The sequence below is a fragment of the Perca fluviatilis genome, chromosome 8, assembly GCF_010015445.1.
Source record: "Perca fluviatilis chromosome 8, GENO_Pfluv_1.0, whole genome shotgun sequence".
In the NCBI taxonomy this organism is placed as follows: domain Eukaryota; kingdom Metazoa; phylum Chordata; class Actinopteri; order Perciformes; family Percidae; genus Perca; species Perca fluviatilis.
The window spans coordinates 6,543,441-6,568,827 of NC_053119.1; the positions used below are offsets into that span (position 1 = coordinate 6,543,441).

At 41.9% G+C, this 25,387-nt stretch overlaps 1 protein-coding gene across 3 annotated transcripts in view; it reads right to left on the bottom strand.

The window, feature by feature from the left end:
* pot1 (protection of telomeres 1 homolog) overlaps positions 1-25,387 on the bottom strand; it is an 83,513-nt gene that overhangs the window by 39,886 nt on the left and 18,240 nt on the right. For all 3 annotated transcript variants that reach the window (XM_039809783.1, XM_039809782.1, XM_039809784.1), the window contains 8 exons: positions 24,651-24,723; positions 21,518-21,618; positions 16,727-16,834; positions 15,620-15,697; positions 10,394-10,520; positions 5,786-5,913; positions 4,530-4,823; positions 2,313-2,468 (listed from right to left, as the gene is read on the bottom strand). In XM_039809783.1, the coding sequence (XP_039665717.1) occupies positions 2,313-2,468; positions 4,530-4,823; positions 5,786-5,913; positions 10,394-10,520; positions 15,620-15,697; positions 16,727-16,834; positions 21,518-21,618; positions 24,651-24,723 (1,065 nt within the window). The remainder of the gene's footprint in view (positions 1-2,312; positions 2,469-4,529; positions 4,824-5,785; positions 5,914-10,393; positions 10,521-15,619; positions 15,698-16,726; positions 16,835-21,517; positions 21,619-24,650; positions 24,724-25,387) is intronic.

The window sequence follows — 25,387 nt, forward strand, 5'->3', positions numbered from 1 at the left end:
TGCAGCTGACTGGCCCGACGAAGTCACGTGACTACACACGCGGTAGAATGTTTTTAAGGAGAAAGTAGAAGCCGGAAATTATCGGAATTATCGTCATGGGAAAAATACGTCGATAACCGCTTCAGAATTTCGATGTCAATACATTTTTGATTAATCGACCAGCCCTAACTAACAATATTCTATAATGTCCCGTACTGCAGGTATTTGAGAGTCGATTCTGTACACTTTTCTGTTGATGTCGCCTGGTGGGTGAATTTAAACATACCATATGATCCTCTCTCTCCTTTCAATAAAGTGTCAACACTGAGCCTTTCAGTTCAAACTGACTTTATCCAATACATCCATCCATACATACTAAACTCAGCACAGAAACAAACCTCTGAACATTTATTTAACTCCAGTCCAGAAATAATACACAGGGTATCTGCACATTTTTTAACAGCAAATTTAGTGACTCTTAAGACCTCTTTTAAGTCCTCTAAAAGGAAAATTTTATACTTTACCACGACTAAAAAAAAAAGGAAAATGTTCAGTGCAACACAACTAGGGTTGGGTATCGTTTGGGTTTTTTCCCGATACCGGTGCTAAGGCGATACTTTTAAAAAACGGTGCCTTAACCGTACCTGAACTGAAAAGAAGGGTAATAAACGACTGTCGTGACATTAAAGAATGGCTTGTGTATTGCTAAGGCCATATGGTCAAAATTAAATGATTTAATAATATAGTAATAACTACAACTGATAACGTATTTCACTAGTAAATTGCTGTTGAACGACAAAAACAAGCACCAGATGGGAAAAGGGTATTTTACAATAACTTTAAATGCACCACAAGGCTGGCGAGTTTCAAGTAAATTCACCGTCTGTGTTGTTTTTCCGACAACGGCAGCTGCAATCAGACTGTTACGTCCCGCTGTTGGAATCCTCTAGAGTGAAATACAGTCACACTTTACACGGTTTAACGTTAGCTGTCAGCATTTAGTGTTTAATCCAGCTGCTAGCTAAAGGTAGGCTAACGTTACCTGCTGTCGAGTTTAGTGTAAAGTCAGGCACCGAAAAGAGGCACCAACATTTTCGTTCTTATTCGGTCTCGTTACTACCGTTTACGTCGGCACTGGTGCCCTATTGGCACCGCGTTTCAGTACCCAACCCTAGACGACACAGAATGGTGTGGCGAAGCGTAGCACGGCACAGCTCACCAGAGCCACGCTCAAGACAGGTCACAGGGACACGACAACTTTTATACCAAGTGCTGATTTGCCTTACAACCCTGACATGGTTGACGGTGTATGTATAAACTATCAGCTATAAGGTACTTCAGGTAATTTCTAAATTCTGGCCCATCATAGCAGTTTGAAAAAGACATGGAGGACAGCCCCAGGACATAACAAAAGCCAACAAATACACAAAAGTTAAAGTATTCATCATCCATTCTCTAAATTATGGGTAAATGTGGCTGCCAAATAGCCTTGAGAGGAGTTTGGGGGTTCTCCCCCAAGAAAATGTTCAGGGTCTGATTACTGTTTTCCATGTCATTTCAGACACAGATAAATGCAAGCACATTCAATAATCTATGCATAGACCTAGTGAATGAAGCTCCAGTCAGAAAATTGTAGGAAAGATCAGGATCAGACATTTATTTAAAAGTGCTTTGTTCAGCTACTACTTTCAGTGCTGTGAAGACGTCAAACTTCCAATATGGTCAAACAAACCTCCGAACATTTATGTAACTCCAGTCGTTTCAAAAATTACGATTCCAATGGAAATTTTTTTTTGAATCTGATCATTGGTTCCAAATTGTACATGCACAAGTTTTTATTTTCAACAGCGGCCACCGTACTTCCAGGCACTTGTTGTGTGGCTTTATTTTACGTTGAAAAAGCCCGGAAAAGGTGTAAATCAACACTGAATCAAAATAAAATGTGTGAAGTAAGCATGGGACCTCTTTCAACTCCACCCTCAAAGAATCGGAATCAAGAATCGATAAGAACTGGAATCAAAAGAAAGAACCAGAACCAGAATTATTAATAACAAAACAATTCCCAACCCTAACCATGTCCGAATTTGTGTCAGGCATTCACACTAAAACCCAGCCGGTAGATCTTTGGGTTTCTGCTGTGTCACGCAAACTAAAAATGTCAATCGGGCAAACACTTTCAGAGCGGTGTTGTGTTGTTTGACTAATGAAATCAGTCAAATTTAGAGATCGTATGTGAATGACATCTGTGGTTCCATATTTAACAAGTATGGCTGAGAATTAGGGATTTTCTGATGAAAAATGCATCATAAAACAAATGTTGTTTGTGCTCTGACCTTCAGCTGCCTGGCGAACTCCGTGTGGTTGTCGTAGACGAGGATGTTGGCGATGAGGCTCCCTCTCTCTTGAGAGAAGGACGTCGGTCCCTCTGTGACGTTCGGCTCAACTATCACATTCAGCAGAGTGTGAGGACACCTGGTCCCGTCCCACACCTGGAAATAATCAAAACATGACGATAAGGCTGCATCTCATTTCTCTGTCTTACCCCTTCCCCTTAGTTTTGCGCGTTCACGAGAGAGTAAGGGCTGTCCAAATACTCATTTTGATCAAGGGGTAGGGCTCTGGATCTGTAGACCAGAAAAACAATGCTGTTGACAGTCCATTTATCCATCTGTAGGGTTGGGCATCATGGTAACACTTTACTTGAAGGTATCTACATAAGAGTGACATGACACCGTCATGACACAGTCATAACACATGGACCCTAACCCTAACAATAATAAACCAGAGCCCGTTTTTTCTCCCATTCCGGAATGCTGTGTGGACTAGCCAGCGCCGCAGTGGAGGAAGGTCTGGCAAAGACTAATCTGACTTTAAACTTTGTTGCAGCAGTTTGGGGAACGGTAACAAATTCATGTCATACTCACAACTCTGCTGCTCTTCTCTCACACAAATACTGTTCATATTCACTAATTATTTTCAGTCACTTCCAGTTTGAAATCATGTCAAAGCTGGCTGTTGTACACTAAAGAAATTCAGTTAAGAGCAAAGAATGCTTAGTTAATGATCTCAGGTGCTTGAGGAAAAAGTACAACAATCTATTCTTAGTCTAATTAATTGTTGTGATTTGGAGAACATCCTCTCCTGGTTGAATGTGTTGTATGTGTTGTTGTGTAACAGCAGGCAGCACCCTCAGAACAGCTTTAGAAACCAGTGAGAGCAGACTGGCAGCAGACCAGCGCTCACTTCCAAATCCTGTTCAAATGTATCTCCTCTATCATCCTCACTGGCAGGAAACCAACCTTCACTTAGACTCATTTCTGCTCTGAAAACGGAGGTGGCTGCTGAAACGGCTCAGGAGGGCCTGGATAATACACACGACACCTCCTCCCACTGAGACACGTGGAACGCGTAGATTTACTACGAGACGGATGAAGACAGAAGGCAAACACTCAATACGTAGGGCTGCAACTAACGTTTATTGTCATCGTTGATGAATCTGTCGATTATTTTCTTGATTAATTAAAAAGAATTTGTTTTGTGTATAAAATGTGGATCAGTGTTTCCCAAAGCCCAAGATGACGTCCTCCAATGTCTTGTTTCTTCCACAACTCAAAGATATTCAGTTTACTTTCACAGAGGTAGAGCTGAGAGATATGGAAAAAATCAAATATCTCGATATTATTGACAAAATACCTCAATGTCGATATTGTGGCGATAGTGTAGTGTGACTATTGATGCTTTCACAAAATATTAACACAATGAGTTTTGATAAATAATCACCAATAATGTGGATACAATGACTAAGTGGGTAAAGGCAAATAATAGAAAAGCTTGAACAGTCTGGTAAGTTCAGAAAATTACATCACTTTACTGTAATGCAGCCTCTAAAACCAGGAAAAGACACCACTTACATATCACGATATCCAAAATTTAAGAAGATATCTAGTCTCATATATCGATGTCGATATAATATCGATATATTGCCCAGCCCTACAAAGAGGAGTGAAAATATTCACATTTAAAGAACCTGGAATCAGATCATTTTTTCATTTTTTCCATAAAAAAAAGCTATAGTGCGTAGTTTCTGCCGCCGCCATGAGGAATTCTAAGTAATGACGAAAAAACTGTCGACGCGTCCCATGATACAAGCCTTTTTCTGGATTTTTCTGCACTGAGTACTTTTACTTTTAATACTTTAAGTAAATTGTCCTTCACTTAAGTAACATTTTCAACGCAGGACTTTTTTACAGTGTGTTATTAGTACTTTTACTTAAGTAAAGGATCTGAATACTTGTTCTTCCACCGTTGCGTGTAGTAAAAAGAAAAAGACCCATAATAAATACTGAGAAACACAAACTAGCTCATTAGCTTTTAGGAATGCACCACATATCTTCAACTGGTTGGTTAGTTAGTTAACCATAAAGACATGCATGCTGGGTAAATACAGTAGGTCTACAGCTGAAAATTAACCACCTGGCTAAAACTGGCCCATCTACAGAAATGAACCATGGGCGTTATCCCAATCAAATAAATGTGTGTAAGGTTCTTACCCTCAACAGGGTGCAGGTGGTGTCAATGGGAGCTTTGGCCAGCAGCTGGCAGGTCAGGTCAAAGTAAGCTTTGGGCGATACGGCAGACAGAGGGATTGTGGGAACAGAGGGGACGAGAGCCTGGTTGGCGGCCCAGGATCGCAGCTCCTCCACGGTCTGACGGTCCTCCTGGTCGATGTGGAAGGAGCGGCTGGAGGTCCGCGGCTCCATGGATCCGCCCTCCGCTCCGTCAAACACCAGCACAGAGAAACCAAAGCTGGTGACGAGCGTGATGGAGTTATTGAAGGACTGCGTCTGTGTAGAGAAACGTGGGATCTTTGATCACTGAGCTCTTGAACGTACTGTAGATACAATTATTTCTTGATTACATATTCTCATAAGTAAGGCTGCACAATACATCGTTTTTTTTTATCGCGATATTAACTGGCACAATAAATACGTCGAGAAAGAGAGATTTGTGTTAGTTGAAAGAAAATATCAGTAGACAACTGCACAAGTCGTTCGTTTAGTGGTGCCTTTTATATTCAATGTTGGAAATAATTTCCTTTCATTAGTTTTAAAGCTATAGTGCGTAGTTTCTGTCTCCCCCATGAGGAATTCTGAGTAATGACAACAACACTGTTGGCACATCCACATGATACAAGCCTTCCGTGATCGCGCACAACCCCCTGGCCCTCCATGCAGTTGCTAGCAGCCAAGGAGGAACGCGGAGGAAAAAAACATGGACTCTTCAGAAGAGGTAATTCTGGTGTTTTAAGCCCCTAACGTCTCCTTCCAGGCAGCGCTGCGACCGTTGACTTCAAGGTACCTAACCCTAACCATAACCATTGCCTAATCGACTTCAAGGCAGTGCTGCAACCGTTGACTTTAAGGCACCTAACCCTAACCATAACCATTGCCTAATCGACTTCAAGGCAGTGCTGCAACCGTTGACTTTAAGGCACCTAACCCTAACCACAACCATTGCCTAATCCTAGTTCCTTCCAGGCAGTGCTGCCTGGAAGGAGACGTTGGGGGCTTAAAACACAGATAAACGCGAAAGTCGCAAGATGCCACAATCTTCTGAACATAGCCATGCTGAGAAATCCAGAGAGAGTTGTGTGGAGCTGATAGTCTTAATTAGCTTTGTATCAACTCATTTGGCAAAGGCTTGAATGTAAAGGACAGTCATTAATATCAAAAAGTTACGCACTAAAGCTTTAAATTTAACAAGAAATGTGGTTCCTAAAAGAAGCAGTCTGTAATCCAGGCTGGACCTTGACTCTGTGGAAGCGGATGATGTCTCCGATTTGAAAGATTTTGGGATGGTCCTCGAGCTGACAGAAGATGGTGCAGCCGATCTTCTGGTTGGACTGATCGGTAATCTTCAGGCTGGAGCAGAAGTCTGTGGAAAGAAAACTTCCTGTGGTCAGAACTCTGAGGAAGGCGTGAAAAATAATGAAAACCCTTTAAGCTGTACGTGTGATAGTGATGGAGAACATAATACAAAACATTAGGAATACGTTGAAGAACAGGCCTAAGTTTATCGTTTAGTTGGGCAAAATCATTACAGTATAGGGCTGGGCAATATATAGAAAATCAAATATCACGATATTTTTGACCAAACGCCTCGATATCGATACCGCAACGATATTGTAGTGTTGACTATTGGTGCTCTGACAAAATAGTTACACAATGAGATTTTAGATAAATAATCATCAGTAATGTGGATATAATGACTAAGTGGGTAAAGGCAAATAATAGAACAGTTACAACAGTCTGGTAAGTTCAGAAAATGACATCACTTTACTGTAATGCAGCCTTTAAAACCAGGAAAAGACAACACTTATGCCATATTACGATATCCAAAATTCTGAGATGATATCTAGTATCATATCACGATATCTTATTATATATATTACAGTACAAATTCACTTTAATGTATTTCCTCTGACTTTTTAATCCTGCTGATGTAACCCCATGAGGATGATATTAATGTCAAGTCACTTTATTGATGAATCATTAAAAAACTGCCCAAGGTTACAAATCCGCCGTGTTAAAGTGCCCATATTATGAAAAAAGAAAATCACTTTTTCCGGGATTTGGGGTGTTATTTTGGGTCTCTGGTGCTTCCACACGCATACAAACTTGGAAGAAAAAAAACATCCATGCTGTTCTGAGTGAGATATGGTTTCTGAATGTATCCTGCTTTCAGTCTCCTGGTGAGCTGGTCAAAATCTGCAGGGCTTTCTACGTCACTAGCTGAGACGAGGTGGCTAACCGTAGCATGCTAGCTCGTTCTGAATGGCAAAACACTGCTACAACACACACTAGTTCACCATAATCTACAAAAGAACTACTTACATGTCCCTGTTCTGCAGGTATTCCACGCAAAGTTGGAAGTCTCCCGGCTAATCCTGCCTTGTTCTAACTGAAGTTGTAGAAACAAACAAAATGTGATCCTTACCTAGCTACTGCACATGCGCAACTCCCAACAAAGATGGAACAGAAGTGCGATGCCTCACTCTGTAGCTAAAACAGAGACCTGAACACAGGGTGAAAAGAGGAGCTGCAGCAATGTGCAGTACAATAAAAATATGGTGTTTTTTGAAAATTAAACCATGTAAACCTATTCTGGTACAACCTCAAAATACAATTATGAACCTGAAAATGAGCCTAATATGAGCGCTTTAAGAAAAAGCAACACCGTTGTAGTTGAAGGAAACTGAATCAAACCACTCCACCAATCCGCTTCTACGAGAGATTGAACATACTCCGACAACGTGCCAAGGTTTTAAAATAAAGCTTGAGTCTCGTTAAGACTCTTAACAGACTCGGTTATTACATATGAAGGGTTAATTTGCAAAAGGAGATATAGCCAGTTTTATATATTTTCCTAAATTATGTTTTTTTTGTGTGTGTATAAAATCCAGTGAATCTCAAACTGGTGTTGGGTCGTTTCAATTAAAATGTTGTAGTTTTTTTTCATTCACATTTTTTTTTGAATGAATTCATAATTTAAAACTATAGTGTGCCGTTTCGGTCGCCCCGTGAGGAATTGTAAGTACCGGTAATGAGAAAAAAAACGCCCCCCCCCCCACCCCCACCCACGCAGTTGCTAGTAGCCAAGGAGGACACGGAGGATTAAAACAACATGATGGACTCAGAAGAGAAGAGGTCATTATCTTCACTCGAGCTTCTGCGCAGGAAAGTCGCCGGACGCCACAATCTTCTAAACATAGCCATGCTGAGAAATCCAGAGAGAGTTGTGTGGAGCTGATAGTCTTAATTAGCTTTGTAGCAACTCATTTGGCAACGGCTTAAATGTAACGGACGTTTATTAACATCTAAAAGTAACACACTACAGCTTTAAAAAAAACATCTTTTATACATTTTTGCAAATGAACTCTATATATTCTGTATGTGCACACACATATGTGTAACAATGACTGTATGGGTCTGTCTGTGTCTGTCTGTCTGTGTGTGTGTGTGTGTGTGTGTGTGTGTGTGTGTGTGTGTGTGTGTGTGTGGATGGATTTTTCTAATATCTCTGTTTACTTTAAAAGACGCCTGAAGGATCCACAATGATGATGACAAAGTCTGGGGCAGTTTCCAGCCTGGATGCTGCTTTTTCTTTATTATCCCTCCAAAACCACAACACAACACACCACAACAATACCACAGCACAGCGCACACACACACACACACGCATAACACACGTACACACACACACACACACACACACACACACACACACACCGACACACACACACACACACACACACACACACACACACACACACACACACACACACACACACACACACACACACACACACACACACACACACACACACACACACACACACACACACACACACACACACACACACACCTTTTTACCATCCTATCATCATCACACTTGATCATGCTGTGCTGCATGGCTGCAGGTCGACTCCGACTGAACCGTCTGATGTTTTATTATCTTATTATTTCCATCGCTCCTCTTTCATAATTCCAGCATCCGCCAGCTCCTCAGGTCCAAACTGCTTTTCCTACACTTCCTGATATCAGCTGCGGTGTGTTGACAGGGAAATGAAGTGAATGACTAAACATTGTTCCAGAGGTTCAGTGGATTAGATTAATGCACCTTTCCGGCGTGATGTTGACGAGTCCTGAAGCTTTTAAAGCTCTGAGCCTGAGCTGTTCAAACCCAGACATCCATTATAGGGCCATCAACACACAAACTGAAAATATATATATATTTTTGCCTCTCCACAGATGGTTTCATCTAAACAAAACGGTGCGTCTGCTCTTACTCCGCACTGATCCAGCTTATATCGTTTCATGAAAGACTTTTCTCTTCTTTTCTGTCTGTCAGCTCATTTCTGTCTCGGAGGAGGTGATGTGGTTTATGTGTTTGGGTACCTTTTCAACCACTTACTCGCCATCTTTATCACATTTTTCAAACTCGACTGCTGCCGAGCAGCTCAACGTCTCTGTCCGTGGTGCTGAAAAGGTTCAAAGTTTTCCGATTTTAAAAAACGGTTACTGTAACTTTAATAACTCGTTACAAGCGATAGTTTCTGATCATTGCACGCGCTTTTGAATTTGCTCCTCTAGAACACAGTGCATACATCTCGGTTGTTGTCTATACTGTTGTGAGGAAGCACCCGCTCCCTCGCTAACCATTTTGTTAATAAATGTAGATATTTACTCTCACTAGGCTTTCTTTTATTTTAAGACAAAGGATTGATTTGTTTGGATGAGTGTTCATTGCTGGATGATGTACCACACCTGATTACTGACCTGAGTATTGACCTGATTGGCCAATTTGAACTGGAGAGGCGGGCTCTAATCCTATATGTGTGAGTAAAGGTCGTGACACACCGACCAGACGGCCGACCCTCGGCAGAAAAGGCAGTCGGACTGATCGGTCTCCCCGAGTTGGTCAAAAAAGTGCCTCGGAACACACCGAAGCGAGGAGACGTAATACGTCTCCATAACAGCAGGCGGCGCTAATCTGTATTGTCGCCCCAAAATTTTAACCGGCAGCTGATTGGACGAACGCGTCACGTGGGGTCTGGTTTCTCCGGAAATTCAAAGACAGACTGTCATGGCGGCTCGTTCAGAATACGATTTCATATTGTACTAAAATAGTTCACCGAAACATTCATTTCAGCTCAACAAAGGTCAGTTTGAAAGATTTTCGTCAGATTTTGAGAGACTCTAGTCACGCTCATCCCGCTCCCCGTTTCCGGGTTAGCACTCCACCAATCAGATGGGTCATTTGAGTCCGACTGCCGGCAGTGCCCGCCCCACCGATTATACTTGTCAAATCGGCCAAAATGAAGGCCGACGGCCCCTCCGACTGACGACGGCACGGAACACACTGAACAGACTCGAGTCACTGACCTCGCCAGACTGTCTGACGGCCGATTATCGGCTCGGTGTGTCTCGGGCTTAAAATGTGAGCGTTGCTTTTGTTTGAAACGGTTTTGTTTGAGGGGTAGCACCAGAACAGTTTGAGCAGAGTAAAGAGGAGTTCTTTTTCTTTTTTCTTTGTTTTAATGTTTTTTTGAAGACTGAAAATAAAGCAAACCTTCCTGCCAGTGTGATCTTTTATCGGCTTCATGGTTCCCCTGAGCTACAACGCACCTCACCTTGCAACAACTGTATATATTGGGATTGATTGTTTGAATTTTGTCCAATGTTTTACTGCACTTGCTGTATCCAGGTTTTAATGTCTCCCAGAGCTGCTAACATGACTGTAAACTCTTTATATTTTTACAGTTCTTGAGGCTTTTCTTCCAGGTTGTTTACAGAAAATAAAAAAATAAAAAAACACACACCTATACTAAAAGGTAATCTGGTTCCAGACTGACCTGTGCCGCGGCTCTTGAACGGCTGCTTGAAGAAGACCACCACTCCGTATACGTTGACTACCGTTCCGGGCTTCAGGTCGCCCAGGCGGACGTACGTGTATTTTGGAGCCTTGGTCGCCCTGGAAACCTGAGGAGAAACAAAGCTGAGTTAAAAAAAGCTTTCTGGAGGGCTCCTGAGAAGCTCTGTGCTGGGGAGAGACGTCTATGATGGGTTTATGGTGTCATTTAGACATATGTTCATTTGGTTTATGGTTTATTTTGTTACTATTTTGTTGAATGGTCTGGAATATTGTAGTTACGGCGTCATCTTTTCTCGATTTTTGTCTGGGTGGGTGGTGATGACGAAGCATACAACTCATGTTGCGAGTTGAATGCTTTGTATATTTTTTTCTAGAGATGCACCGACTGACCGGCTGGTGACCGGAATTGGCCGATTCTCACGTGATCGGCCATGACCAGCGACCGGCCGGTCAGTCTATGCTCCATCAGCTGTTTATGAAATGTCATAAAGTCGTAATCATACAAGGCTCTGCAGAGCAGTCTGCTCTACTGATCTCAGGCGAACAGTCTCTCTCCGCTCTGAGGCTGAACAACTGGAACATGAAAACTGCACTCACGCGGGTCCCGTGAAATATGACCGCTACAGTTTATCGGAAAATAGCGTTGGGCACACTGACTTTGATGAATTTACTGTTTATCAGACCCCAGATGAGACAAGAAGCTAACGTTAGCGAACGCTGCAGGAGACGCTGTATTCCTCCGACGCGCTGTATTACAGTTTTTCACGATCGCTATGACAATTGTTTCAATACTTTTAACAACTTTCCTAAACTCTTAACGCAGCAACACACCTACAACACACGATTGGCAAAACAGTTAATTTCATGCTCAAAATCACACATTGTAAACTAAACTCCAACGCTGATTTTCAAAATACAATAATTCACTAAACACAATACACTGCGTTTACCAAAACAATGCAATCATGTCTCAAAATCAAATAATTCTTCCAAAATCACTAACACATGTTCTCTCCGAACAGGAACATTTAGTCAATCATAGCACAATGTCCTACCAAACGCTAACATCCCATGGAATTACAGAAACTGCATTATTTTATGTGTCAGACAAAAGTGATTGTATTGATCATAGATTGTGTTTTGCACTGCAGTTTCTGTTGAAGCCTCTCTACATTTGTTTTGTTGGGTTTAGTAAATTTTCTTTAAAAGATATTTTTTTGGGCTTTTCCGCCTTTATTTGACAGGACAGCTAGTTGAGAAAGGGGAGAGAGAGAGGGGGAAGACATGCAGGAAATCGTCACAAGTCGGATATGAACCCAGGACCTCTGCGTCGAGGCATAAACCTCCAAGTATATGTGCGCCTGCTCTACCCACTGATCCAACCCGGCCACCGATTTGTTTCTTTTGCTGCAGAGATTCAATACAAAAAATTATTGACCCATCTCAGAGTAGCTTTATAGAAAATACAGTTTATGAAAAAAAGGAGACAGACAGAATTGTCCTGGTACTCCTCTACATCTCCCTTCATTTTTCTTATTTTCTGTGTTCATCTACAGTATATTGTTCAAATAGGTCCTCTTTTACTGTACTACCATATGATCATGCGATTGGAAGAACCTCAACACCTGAGTGTGTTTCCTAGAAGGGAATCAGCTGGGATTGATCTATTTGCGTAACTTCAATCAGCTGTTTCTCAATAAATGCATGTATAAAATGCAGGGGATATATTTGTGTTTCAATATACAATATGATCAGCTGTTCACTTTGACTTTAGCCTATAAGTTAGCTTTAGAACATGTTATCTGTTCTGACATACAGTATGAAAGCATTTGTAAATTTGGCAGTAAAGATCCATTGTTTTGGTCTTGGTGGAGCTTGTGTGTAAAAGAAGTTCACGCATTTTAAATTTGTGTTAACTGTATGCATTTTGTGTCAAAGCAACAAGAAATGTGTTAATTGTATAGCCTACACAGACGGATATTGTGCTAACTGTGTTAAGAGTTTAGGAAAGGAAAGGCCTTCCAGGTTAGTGGGGGTGCATACCGCTCAAAACCAACATTAAAAACGTAGTAATCTTCCCTCAGCGTTTAGTTTTGTTGCTAAACTGTGTGTAAAATGAGCGGTGACGTTAAATCATCTGTTTCAGGTAACGGTTACCGTTACCCTGTGTGTGTGTGTGAGAAATATTTAATAACATAATATTTATTATATTTTTATTTGTTATTTATATATTATTTTATTGCCATTACCTGTTTTCATACAGAAGTTTAGTTTTCTAAATATATCAAAAATTCTTTAGTTGGACATTGGATGTGAAAAGAAGGAAATTGTTCTTCCATCAACATTGCACTTTAGATGTGTGGGAATTTCCCACACCAGGAGTAATTCATATAGTTGTATTTTATAGCGACAGAGTCAAAAAAATGTCTATGTTCTATGCAAAATGTAAAATGTTCTATTAAAGAAAAGTGAAAATGAAATCGGAGTCGGCTAAAAATAGGTATCAGCAGGCCAAACTCAATGAAAAATCGGAATTGGCCTAGAAAATTGTAATCGGTGCATCTCTAACTGTGTGTGTGAACATTGAGGTTAACCCTCTAGAGCTCATCATCAGCTCACTGTATCATCACCGCAGACTGTGATAAAGGCTAACTAAGGACACGACTGACGTTTCAAGCATCTGTTGTGTCCTTAGTTAACAAATGCTAAAAGCTTAGGAAACGACTGATCAGAGCACAAGATAAGTTTCCAACTTCCTCCGTCTCTTTTAACGTTTCCTCAGACGGATGTGACTTTCAGGGGAGAATAATGAAGATCTGAAAAATGAGCATACACTCATTAAAAGAGAAAATCAAAGAGGCAGTCTGTCTGTCCAAAATGTATTTTTACCAGCATTTGTTCTACACTGCAGGTCAAACTCAAAGAGTTAGAATCAGCTTTTAAACTTTGATCACAGGCTTCTTAAAATCTCGTACTTATTCTTATTCTGCAAGTGTTTTTTCTGTCCGTTAATATATTCTGTCATAAAATTATTAATCACAGCTTCACCTCACCGTTACTTGATCTGCAACTGGCTTATATAGAATACATTTAATTTCCTGAGGCGATAAAACAATGTGTATCTATGCTTTATTACAGTATTATATCTCTACCCAGAGTTCAGCTGACTTCCATATCCGTCCTCATGTCTCTGTGCAGGCCAACAGTCCGACTGAAAGTCAGAAAGTCTGACGGTATTTTATTTTTACTTTGCTTGACATTCACTGAGGAATGGGCATGCGATTTGTGGCGGTGCTTTGTCCGTTTTGAAACGAAAAGAAAAAAAAAAAAATGGCGTACGCATCAAAAAACTACCTCAAAATGTGTTTATTTGAAACATTTTCAGCAATTTTAAAGCTACTATTTTATATTAATGAACGTCCGTTACATTCAAGCCATTGCCAAATGAGTTGATACAAAGCTAATTAAGGCTCTGTCCCAATACCTCCCCTTCCCCTAGATCTTTGACCTAACCCTCGTTTTTGCGCGTTCTCGTGTAGGGGTAGGGTGTCCCAAATACTTTAGGGAGCAAGGGGGAGGGCTATTTTTCTTAAAAATCAACCCTCAAAACATAGTGAGGTCCAATGCAGGCTTAAAATGAAGTGGGAGATGAAATTACCCAGGATACCTTACGAACTATTTTTTTTCTACTACTATGGCCTGACAGTTAACATAGAAACAATCAGATAAATAATCAGACATACATTTAAATGCCCTCTGTAAATAGACAGTATTACATGGCTATGCTGCCGCCTGCTGGTAGGGGCAGTAAATTACAACTTGACCCACTTTCACTTAACTTCGGTGCCATAAAGTCTAGACTCAATCAGATCTCCGTGATCTGCTGCGTAACGACAGTACAGTGGAACGTTTGCCTTTAACAGAGCGACAGTAATGACCTAACATACCATCATTACTAGGGGTGGGAATCGCCAGAGGCCTCACGATACGATAGCATCCTGATACTTATGTCACGATACGATATTATTGCGATTTTAAACATATTGCAATATTCTGCGATATATTGCAATTTATTACCTTTTTTTCCCAACTTGAAATTTTTCCCAATTTCAAATGATGTCCCCAAAAGTGCACTGAATAACGTATTCAATAAACAGAAACATAATTCTTGCAGCGCAAATGAACAGATGCGCAATATTAGCTCACACATAAAATAGCACCCTCGTGAATTAGCCTACTGTTGCTAACGTTAATTCATAAATCCTACATAACATCGTCCCGTACCCATAGGACATCAGACTGACTTATTGATGCACGCACACATTAGTGTCCACAAACTTAGTCCAATGAGGGGAGAAAGGAAAGTGTGATAGCGTTCCACGTTAACGCCTTTTCTCTCTCGCTTGAGACCGCTGTGTCCAAGCTGAGGCGCTTCAGTACTACTGAAGTGATGGTCTTTTTCACAAATAGGTTGCACGTAAGGGGGGAAAAAAGTAGCGTCCACTTAAGGGGGCCCTATCTTGCACCCTGCGCAGCACCGCGCAAAGCCCGACGCAAGTGTCTTTGCTAGTTTGAGACCAATGCAGTTGTCAACTTCCCGTCCAGTGCCCGCGAATAGGATTAGTGTGTGTCGGACAGGGTCAGGGGGGGCGTGGCATCACGATGCTGGCTGTCCATCGTGATGTCGGTAAGCCATCGGCACAACCCTAAACCACAGAGAATTTATCATTCATGTTTCGACATAATTAATCTTGCATTATTTGAACGAAACTTAAGGATCCCCGTGAGCGCTTTTTTTTCCCCACGTACGAGTCGCAATCCTCCTCCGAAAGGCGACAAAGGAAAATAAATTGAACTCTTCTAAAGACTGAGAAGAAACGGATAAACGGTGTATACTGCCGATGACACGTCTTCGGAGCCGGACGGGCCGTGAGTAAAATCCACTGCCCTGATTTCTACAGGTTTGAAGCGATGGGTTGCTCAACCCAGTTATTGAAGGTTGAAGATATAAAGACTCTTGTATCAAACTGACAATCCTCCTCTCCATATCACCACCACCACAGACACACAGGAGGTCTGCCGAGAACCTGACCCAGCCGAGGTGGCTCTGATCCAGCCGGCAGCTGACATGAAGCATGCTGACAGATACAAGACCCCCCACTACACTCCAGCAGCCTCTCCAGCCAGCCAACAGTCTGACTCTGACCTCAGCGGAGAGCGCAGAGCTCCTTTTGGCAGCCGGCGGGGATCTGGGATGGAGAAGCGGGGGCGGCAGCAGGGTCACCTAAAGGATGAAGACAGAGAGGAGACATTAAGGCTGATTTATGGTTCTGCTGGTTTTTTTCTTCAATTTTTGGACATTTTATAGACCAAATAACTCCTAACACCTAAAATAATTGAATCGACATTGAAAATAATCGTTAGTTGCAGCCCTACAGATGAGTGTCAGCTGTAAATCTGAGGAACCTTGTTGCGTTGTTAATGTAGTGACGACTGAGCCTGCAGGCAAAACAGGAGAAGGATGGGAGAGTCATCAGCAGGTAAACAGACTCGTCTTGCTGTTATTATGCCAGTCTGACGCTGACGTGGAGTCATGTTCAATTTACAGCTCCGGCACAAGCTCTCGTGGTCTAACAGACTGTTACAGCCTGCAGACTCAATTCACACACACACAATTGTTTGTCCTTTTTATTTGTGAGGACTAACAATGTGGGGACCGGTCATTGACATAATGCATTCCCTAGCCCCTTACCCTAACCTTAACCATCACAACTAAATGCCTAACCCTAACCATAACCTAATTCTAACCTACGGTAATCCTACAACCAAGTCTTAACCCTCAAACAGCCCTTTAAAGTTGTGGGGTCCAGCATTTTGGCCCCACAAAGCTGTCCGGACCCCAGAAGAATACTGTATTCCCGGTTTTTGGACCCCACGAATATAGTTAAACAAGAAAAACACACACACACACACACACACACACACACACAGACAAGTGTGTGGCACTATCTTTGTGGGGAACTGTCATTGACATTATGCATTCCCTAGCCCCTTACCCTAACCTTAACCATCACAACTAAATGCCTAACCTTAACCCTTACCCTCACCCTAACCATAACCTAAATCTAACCCTAATCCTACAACCAAGTCTTAACCCTCAAACAGCCCTTTAAAAGTTGTGGGGTCCAGCATTTTGACCCACAAAGCTGTCCGGACCCCACAAGTATACTGTATTCACGGTTTTTGGACCCCACGAATCGAATATAGTTAAACAAGAACACACGCACACACACATACACACAAAAGTCCTCACATAAATGCAGGCGTCGTCTCCCGACAGCAGCAGGTTACAGGGGTGCAGCTTGTCCTTATGAACTGTGGGAGATTTGCCCACGGTGAAGCCAGAGGCCACGACCACATCCTGCAGAACAACACAAGACAAACAAGCAGAGAAGCCAGGGATTAAAAACGGAGAGCAAAGAGAGATAAATATGCATCCCTCTTCCCAGAGGGAGGACAGATTGAAGCAGATGTTGCATCCTTGGAGACGTTAAGCAAGACGTCACAACAAGCCGCCGAAGATAAGCTGGTGTGAAAAGTGGAGATTGTCTTTTGTTAGGTGTGTGTCAGCTGCCCTCGAGACGGTTTTAAAGTCTGCGCTCGAGGCTGACAAAAGGGACAGCAGATAGTCTGAATAATCACGTTACGGAGACACGCGGCCTGACAAAACGTCTGTGATCTCCAGCCGCACACAGCGGTGATGACTTCCTGCCTTCAACCAGCTTTACGGCGCTTTGACGTCTATCAGGATGCCACTGAGGGTGAAACCACAAACACAGTGAGATGCGGCTGACGGGGCGATTATCCCTGATGTGTTCCCTGTCCCCCGTCCAGGTAAAAAAGAAACAGCTCAGTAAACAACATCACATGTGACAGTATCAGAGTGGACTCAAAGTAAGCCATGATTCAGAGTCACTGTTTGTAAAGTTCAAAGGAGCTGCAGGAGGTGAACTGTCACACCAGAGCTCTGAGACACGAATGATTCATGGATCATCCATTCTTTGAGGCACACGCTGAAGTTGTAATCCGTAACATTTCAGTCCTGGTTGATGTGGTGACAGCAAATGTTGTTTAATACTGCAGGACCCAGACGGCTGGAGGCAGCACACACACCTCTGCAGCAGCTACTTTGTCAGAACAAACAAACAGAGGAGCTAGTGGTGACAAATTTGTTGCGTTTCCTGTGGCTGCTCCGCAAGAAAAGCTAGGGATGTCCCGATCAGCTTTTTTGGCCCCCAATCCCAATCAAATTTTATTTTATTTTATTAAAATATATATCTGCCGATACAGAGTCCCGATCCGATACTTCTATTTACCTAGATAATAGAGCTGCACACCGTTTTTTCTTTTTTCTTTACAAAAAAAAAAGCTAAGTAACTAAAAGATGTCTTCAGCTTAATACATTTAACTTTATGCAGCTAGCATTTTTGTAAAAACTCACATATAAAATAAACTTCTACTTAGAATGGTGTAGAATATTCTGACGGAGTCTATATCCGGAATTTTTTTCAGGTGGATGTCTCTCTTTTTGGCCAGATGTCCGTCTCCTTCTGCTTTCTTTGTGTTGGAGTTCTAACCTCCGGTGGATTTGTGAGGACTATGGTTAACTGCTCCTCAGATCTCTGCAGGGTAAATCCAGACAGCTAGCTAGACTATCTGTCCAATCGGAGTTTTGCAGAGGCACCGTGGCTCCGTCCGGCGCTTGTGATTGGTTTAAAGAAATGCCAATAAACCAGAGCACGTTTTTCTCCCATCTCGGAATGCTGTGTGGATTAGCCAGACCCTCCTCCGCAGCGTTGTGGAGGAAGGGTCTGGCAAAGTGACAATAGCCGATCCCCGATCAGTAAAAAAAAAATGCCCATATCAGCTCCGATCTGAACATCCCTAATAAAAGCCAGTTGAAAGCGTTTAATATGAAGCAGCGGCAGTAAGAAATGTTCGATTTGCATAAGCAGTCACTTAATATAGCTGTGATTTGGCTGTAGAAAATGGTGAACAGTGAGGCGGATTTCAGTGAGATCAAAGAAACGCTGGATTACATGCATGCATTGTTTCCTGTAAAGCATTTCTGTGCAAATGAACTTGAATCCAGCCCAGGACTGGCAGACTCTGCCGCTGACAGAAAACAGTTCTAGAGAGGGATGATCACTAAATGTAAATACAGTGATAGGACTTTGCAGAAACAATATCATAATTGTACCAAAAAACTATGTTTTATGTTATGAAATCTCAAGGATTATAACTTTAAAGTTAAAGCATAAGTGTAGTTTTGTCCATTATTGTCCATGTCTACCTATATCAACATATGAATAAAATGGCTTGGAGCAGTTTAGGCAGAGGTGGAAGAAGTACTCATATCTTGTACTTAAGTAACAGAAACAGTACAACTGTGTAATAATACTGTGTTACGAGTAAAAGTCCTGCATTCAAAAAAGCTCACCTGGTAGAACGCGCGCCCATTTACAGAGGCTCAGTCCTTGCCTCAGCGGCTGCAGGTTCGGTTCCGACCTGCGGACCTTTGCTGCATGTCACTCCCCCACTCTCTCACCCCTTTCATGTCTAAACTGTCCTATCCAATAAAGGCCTAAAAATGCCCCCCAAAAAAACTCATAATAAAGTACAGTACTTGAGTAAGTGAACTAAATAGCATTCCACCACTGGGTTAATGGCTGGATAAACTGCAGGTATACACTCTCCCCCCTTTATTTTTTCAGTTACTTCCAACCATCAGAGCCTCGACACAGCTCAGCGAACACTTCTTCCAACCTCACCATAAGTAAATTAATTCATTTCATCCTACAGAATAATGTCCTACTCATCAACAAGTCACACAGATCACTCAGCTCATTACCTTATTCAAATCACAGGCTTTATGATGCAGAAAAATGCAATTTCCACAGACCGCCTTCCAACTAGCCAAGCCTCGTTTTTTTTTTTATGAAAATAACATCTCTCATGAATATTTACATTATAATATTATAAAAAGGCTTTCAAACTGTTCTTCGAGCCTCAGAGGCTTTAAGGACCGAGCATCTTCTCCAAACTCAAGGAGAGAAGTTTGACAAGGACACTGACATAAATCTGTTGAATATATTAAATGTAGTAAATCATGTGTTATTCCAAGCGGAGCGTCGAGTATGCAGAGCCAGTAAACTGTCTGTGCCAGATGTGTTAGTACGAGCACAAGCTGAACAGCAACCATGAAAAACCAAATACATCCAAGGAAAACAAATATACAAATTTGCATTTACATTTAAAGTGAAAAGTATACCATTTAAACAAGTTTATTTAGAGGAAAATCAGCACAAAAGGATGTTTGCTTTGTTGGTTTTGTCTCGCATGAAGAATGAGAATTTACAGATGGAGCAATAAAACCATAAAAGTCGATATCATAATCATCATTATACATCATCATCACCATATTCTTATTTCTCATTCAGTAAAATTAAATTGTATTCCGTGTAGTTTTATAAATTTCTTTCAAATTATTATGAAGAGTGAACAAAAATCAAAGATGACAGAGTTTTTCTCAAACTGCTTTTTTTCTTTCCTTTTTCAGAGAAAGGTTTTGCACTGTTGCATTATTTTCTGTGCCCTCTAAAGTGAAAAGATGAAGAAACATGCTAGCCTGGTCCTACCAGACTCTGGTACACCAGCCTGGTCCTACCAGACTCTGGTACACCAGCCTGGTCCTACCAGACTCTGGTACACCAGCCTGGTCCTACCAGACTCTGGTGCACTAGCCTGGTCCTACCAGACTCTGGTACACCAGCCTGGTCCTACCAGACTCTGGTGCACTAGCCTGGTCCTACCAGACTCTGGTACACCAGCCTGGTCCTACCAGACTCTGGTACACTAGCCTGGTCCTACCAGACTCTGGTGCACTAGCCTGGTCCTACCAGACTCTGGTACACCAGCCTGGTCCTACCAGACTCTGGTACACCAGCCTGGTCCTACCAGACTCTGGTACACCAGCCTGGTCCTACCAGACTCTGGTTTCATTTAATTTGTCCAGAGAGTCTGGCCGCTCTCCATTGACAAGTGTTAACTTCCTTGAAGGCGGGTACTCTGTTGAAGTTTAAAACTATTGGATCTGCCCAGAGCCACTCTTGTAGCCTGGCTCCGCCCTCCTACGTACTGCCTGGTAGGACACAACGGACCGAATGGCTTCGCTCGCATCTTTCTCCGCCGCCATTACGGAACTACAACTCAAACTAGCGCACGTCACAACCTCAACGTCATCGTTCTCAGCCACTCCCTCTGTTCGCTGATTGGACCGGTTAAGATTTGGCCGTAGAAAACCCAAGAATATACCGCAAACCCAGACGGTGTACGGAAGGAAAATGAAAATTGAGTGGAAGTACGTAGGAGGGCGGGGCCAGGCTAGAAACATGCAGTATTTTCCAAAACAATCATCAGTGTTTATTAAGCAGGACAAAGTGGATGCATAATCAGAGCTAAATTAGAAAACAAACTATTTGGATGGCTTTTGGTAAATTTAAAAGGCGGCAGTATACTCCGTCGGAACTGAACCGCATGAACTACTGATTTTTTTTTTGGCCTCTGTGCAAAGATCATGGGACATCCAAAAAAACAAAAAGTTGTCTAGGAAGGCGAAAAAAAAAAAAAAAAACACTCGAGCAGGCTGTGTTAACACTCAAAAAGGAGAGAACAAGAATCAGAAAATAAACTGCAAATTAGATTTAGCAGCCAGACATCCTCATCATCATCACCATTCACACTTTATCGCAACAGCATGTCTGCACACACCAAATATAGATTCACGTGAAACACGACTCATAAATGCTGAAAAATTTCTTTTAGAAGGAGTTACAAAAAAAAGTTACTGTTTGCACTTCTTCAGCCCAAGATAGTAAGAAACCTTGAGGAGTTATCTGTGGTACTCTTAATGTGGTATATTATATCGATTTCATATTTCTCTCCTTTTTAACACGTGCTTCGAGAGAAACATCCAAAATAACTGCTGTACCTTGACATACGTTTCTGTCTAAACATCATATCTTTGATGATTGAGTGAACCTACCCCTTGATTGACAGTTTGACTGAAGTCCTTGGCCAGCGCTCCGAACAGGATGACGTTGATGGACGGGTTCTGAGACGAGGAGTTCGGCGGAGAATCTTCTTCTGCAAAACACACGCAGAACATGAGGTAACACTTTATTTGTAAGGGGTGTGCATAAGACTGACATGACACCTGTCATGAACATATACAAGTCTTTATGGATGTTTATGACTGTTATTAAGTGTCATTCGGTAAATTGTGACACTGTTAATGAAAAGTTGGCATTGTTTGACATGTTTGTGTTATGACAACTTGAAATTAACGAAGACAACAATCGGTAACACTTTACTTGAAGGTATCTACATAAGGGCGACATGATACGGTCATGAACACATCACACTGTCATGACACAGCCATGACACATGGACACTAACCCTAACCATAACTTGTCATGACAAAACCCAAATGACACTTGCTAAAAGAAGCGTTATGTCATAAACGTTTATGACTTGTTTATGTTTATGACACGTTCATCACAGTATCATGTCACTCTTATGTAGATACCTTCAAGTAAAGTGTAACCCAACAATCTCTGTGAGACGACAACTTGACATTAAACAAGACAATATAACCATTGTTATAAATTTGTCATACCAGGCCCAATTATCAAACTTGAAAAAAACTATTTAGCTTTATGTGTGTTAACACTTCATTAAACGGTCATAAGTGGTTGGTTTTAACATTGGCTGTCATGACACCATTATAATGGTGTCATGAATATTTTTCCTTGACCTCGAGTAAAGTGGAACCATTTGGACTTGTCATTAAGATGTCATTGAATGTTATAAGGCTAGTTGGATGACAGTTCATATCAAAACTGCCTATAAACCAACAACACAGGAGAGGTGGACCTGCTCGTCCTTCAGCTGGAGACACATACAGGGTAGATGTTAGATTGGATCCACTAGACGTGTCGACATCAAAGGATGTGCCTCATGGCCGGCCTTATTCTGCCTCCGATTGGCTTACTCTGGTATTCTTACCCTAAACCTAACCAATCCCCACTCCCTATGCCTACACCTAACTACGTCGACCAGCGTAGCAGATCTGATTTAGGATCTACCCATAGACAAGGTGTCAGAATTTTTAATTAATAAAAGGATGTACCCCGCCACAATAAGAGCCTCAGCTCTGGCCTCCGTCTGCTTCTACATTCAAGACGGCTTAACACACACATACAGTCCGTAGAGGCCCACACACATTTACACAGTGAAACACTCCACACCATCACCTCTTCAGTGCTACAGTGTGCAGCTTTGGGATCTTCATTTTTACAGCACATTTACTGTCTGGTTCAGTCCCATTTTCCAGCAGTACAAGCTCTGATAAACCTGCTCTACACAATCTAACCTTTTGCAAACTTTTAAATGCAAATTACCATCGTTGACCAACAACAACAAAAATCTTCACAGTGCTGACCTTTGAAAGAAAAAATGCCTACGCTATTAGATATATCTTACCATCAAATTATATTTATAACCCTGTTTGGGATTTAAAGGTCCAATATGTAATATATTTACTGTAATATCCAAAATCCAAAATAACCCCAATGAGTCATCAAATATTAAGGAAACATGCTAAGTTGAAATACTATCTTTTCTGACAACAATGCTAATGCCAGTATTTTCCCCTTTTGAAATTTCCGTTCCGTGACGGAATTTCTGTCTGTGTTTTGGCCTATGTGTTATTATCAACTGCCCAGTTTGACAGCCAGGCCGGGTTGCCAGATATACCTGTAAAAACGTAAACCCAGCGCACTACAGCTGTAACGGTTGTACAGCTATGAAAGCAGCTAACAAACGAATAGGATCAACGGAGATAGATTCTACCCGACCTAAAAAGAACAGCATGTTTCTAACAGTTGCGTGACCAGAGACATAACAAACCCGTCTGGGTAAATATTGGAAATATATTTGAAAGATGGAGAGCTTAGAGCCCAAAAGGACGCAGAGTTGGCTAATTTCTTTCTGAACAGGTAGCTAAGCATTAGCTTCAGGCTAATTTATCACGGCTGCATTTAATGTCATTTCAACATTTGTGTACTCACATTGAATTATATACGTAGCTAGCTAGAGTACCCGAGTTCCTTAACGTTACTCGCAAAAACAACTGAGACACAGCCAGTAAAGTGATCCCGACTGGTCCTAGCTAATGCCGCCATGCTAACCCTGCTAACTCCTAGCTAACGTTACCAAGCGGGCTGCAGCTGTTTACAACGTGTAGCCTGTTCAGTAGCCGTAGGGTGGAGAGGAAGGAAAGGTAGTGTTATTTTTAGCGGTTCTCACCGTAATTCTGAGCTGAGGAAGTGTGTCTGTCCGTCGAGTGGAGAGGACAACAAGGTTCTTGTGTTTTTAGCGGTTTCTACTGTAATTCTAAGCCGAAAAAGTGTGTCTGTCAGTTGGGTACAGAGCTCCGTGTGAGCACAGGCTTTTATGACCGTCAATATAGCCAGCATCTAACGTTAGCTACTCCGCTGTGCTGTGAAGTAATGTCTGGCTATGATAAGCGTCTAGCAACATTGTTGTGGATGCTCTGGTCTCAGCCTGGTAACTAACGTGAACTTTGAGTCTGGGCAGGAAGGGGTGGGGGAGACGACTCTCTCCAGTATTTTGAATTTGTACTACAGTAACTATTTTAAACACTAGCTGTCAGTATTACATATTGCACCTTTAAAAAAACTGTACCCAAAGCTGTTACCAAGTGGCTGGTCAGATTATTTGTTCTTTGCTCAGATAGTCAAAATTCACCAACACAGATCACTTACAACTCCAATAAGTAATGATTAATCAATCTTTTAACTTAATACTATAACTCCAGGTGTTTCCTTTTTTCTAAAAATCATCATCAAAACATCTACCCAAAGTACACAAAAAGATGATTTCCCTCGGTGACTGACAGGTTACAGGTTTGCTTCCTTGTAGTAACACTGCCCTTTAAAGTAGAACAGCACTCAACTCACTCTTTCCTTCTGTACCAACCTGCTCTGAAAACTAGTTCATAACACACAGAACCCAGCAGGCAGCGGCTTCGACCTAATGCAGCTTCAAAACGGACAGCTGAAACACACAGAGACAAGCACATGCTTGAGCGTTACCTTGGATGACAGCCTTCAGGATGACGTTGTCAGATGCTAACGTCACCAGCGGGCATTTTTGAGCCACTTTCCCCTTAGAGAAATAAAGAAAAAAAACATTTTACTTAGAGACGACCTGAAAAGCATTTAGGTCTCACCGACGCTCTGCACAATTTCACTGAGGGCCAGTCCGCGGATCGAAGCCACGTTATAAAGCTGAGCAGCGAAAATGAGCTGCGAGACAAAAGGTGGATTACTTTCCTGCTTTGGTTTTCATAAATATATCACAGCAGCGTACTAATCAGGAACAAGAAAACAGTTTTGCGTAATAAAAAAAAAAAAAAGACTAGTAAACAGGTGGTGACAGAAAAATTAAAAGGGAATAAAAGATGAACACATGGCTATCGGTGCAGGAAAAGATGTTGTTGTGATGGTTAAAGTCTGTGATTACAGAAACGTTGTTGTAGTATGCAGTGTCCTGATTGGTGGAAAATGCTTGCAGAAAGAAAGTCCTGTTGTCAGGTAAAAATGTCACTGTCAAAGAGGCTGAAGGGAAAAGTTGAAGTGGAAAACCTAAGCATTAATGATGAATGGACTATTTAGCAGGCTAGCATTCGTCACATGCAGCGATGTTTCTGTTGCCTCTAACGTCAGTTTCAGATGGCAGCGCAGGCACTGCAGTGGCTTCGAAATGAGGCACCGAAATCCGCGTTGCTATGCAGTCCAGTAGGTACCGGTCGTTAAGGCACCCATGCCGT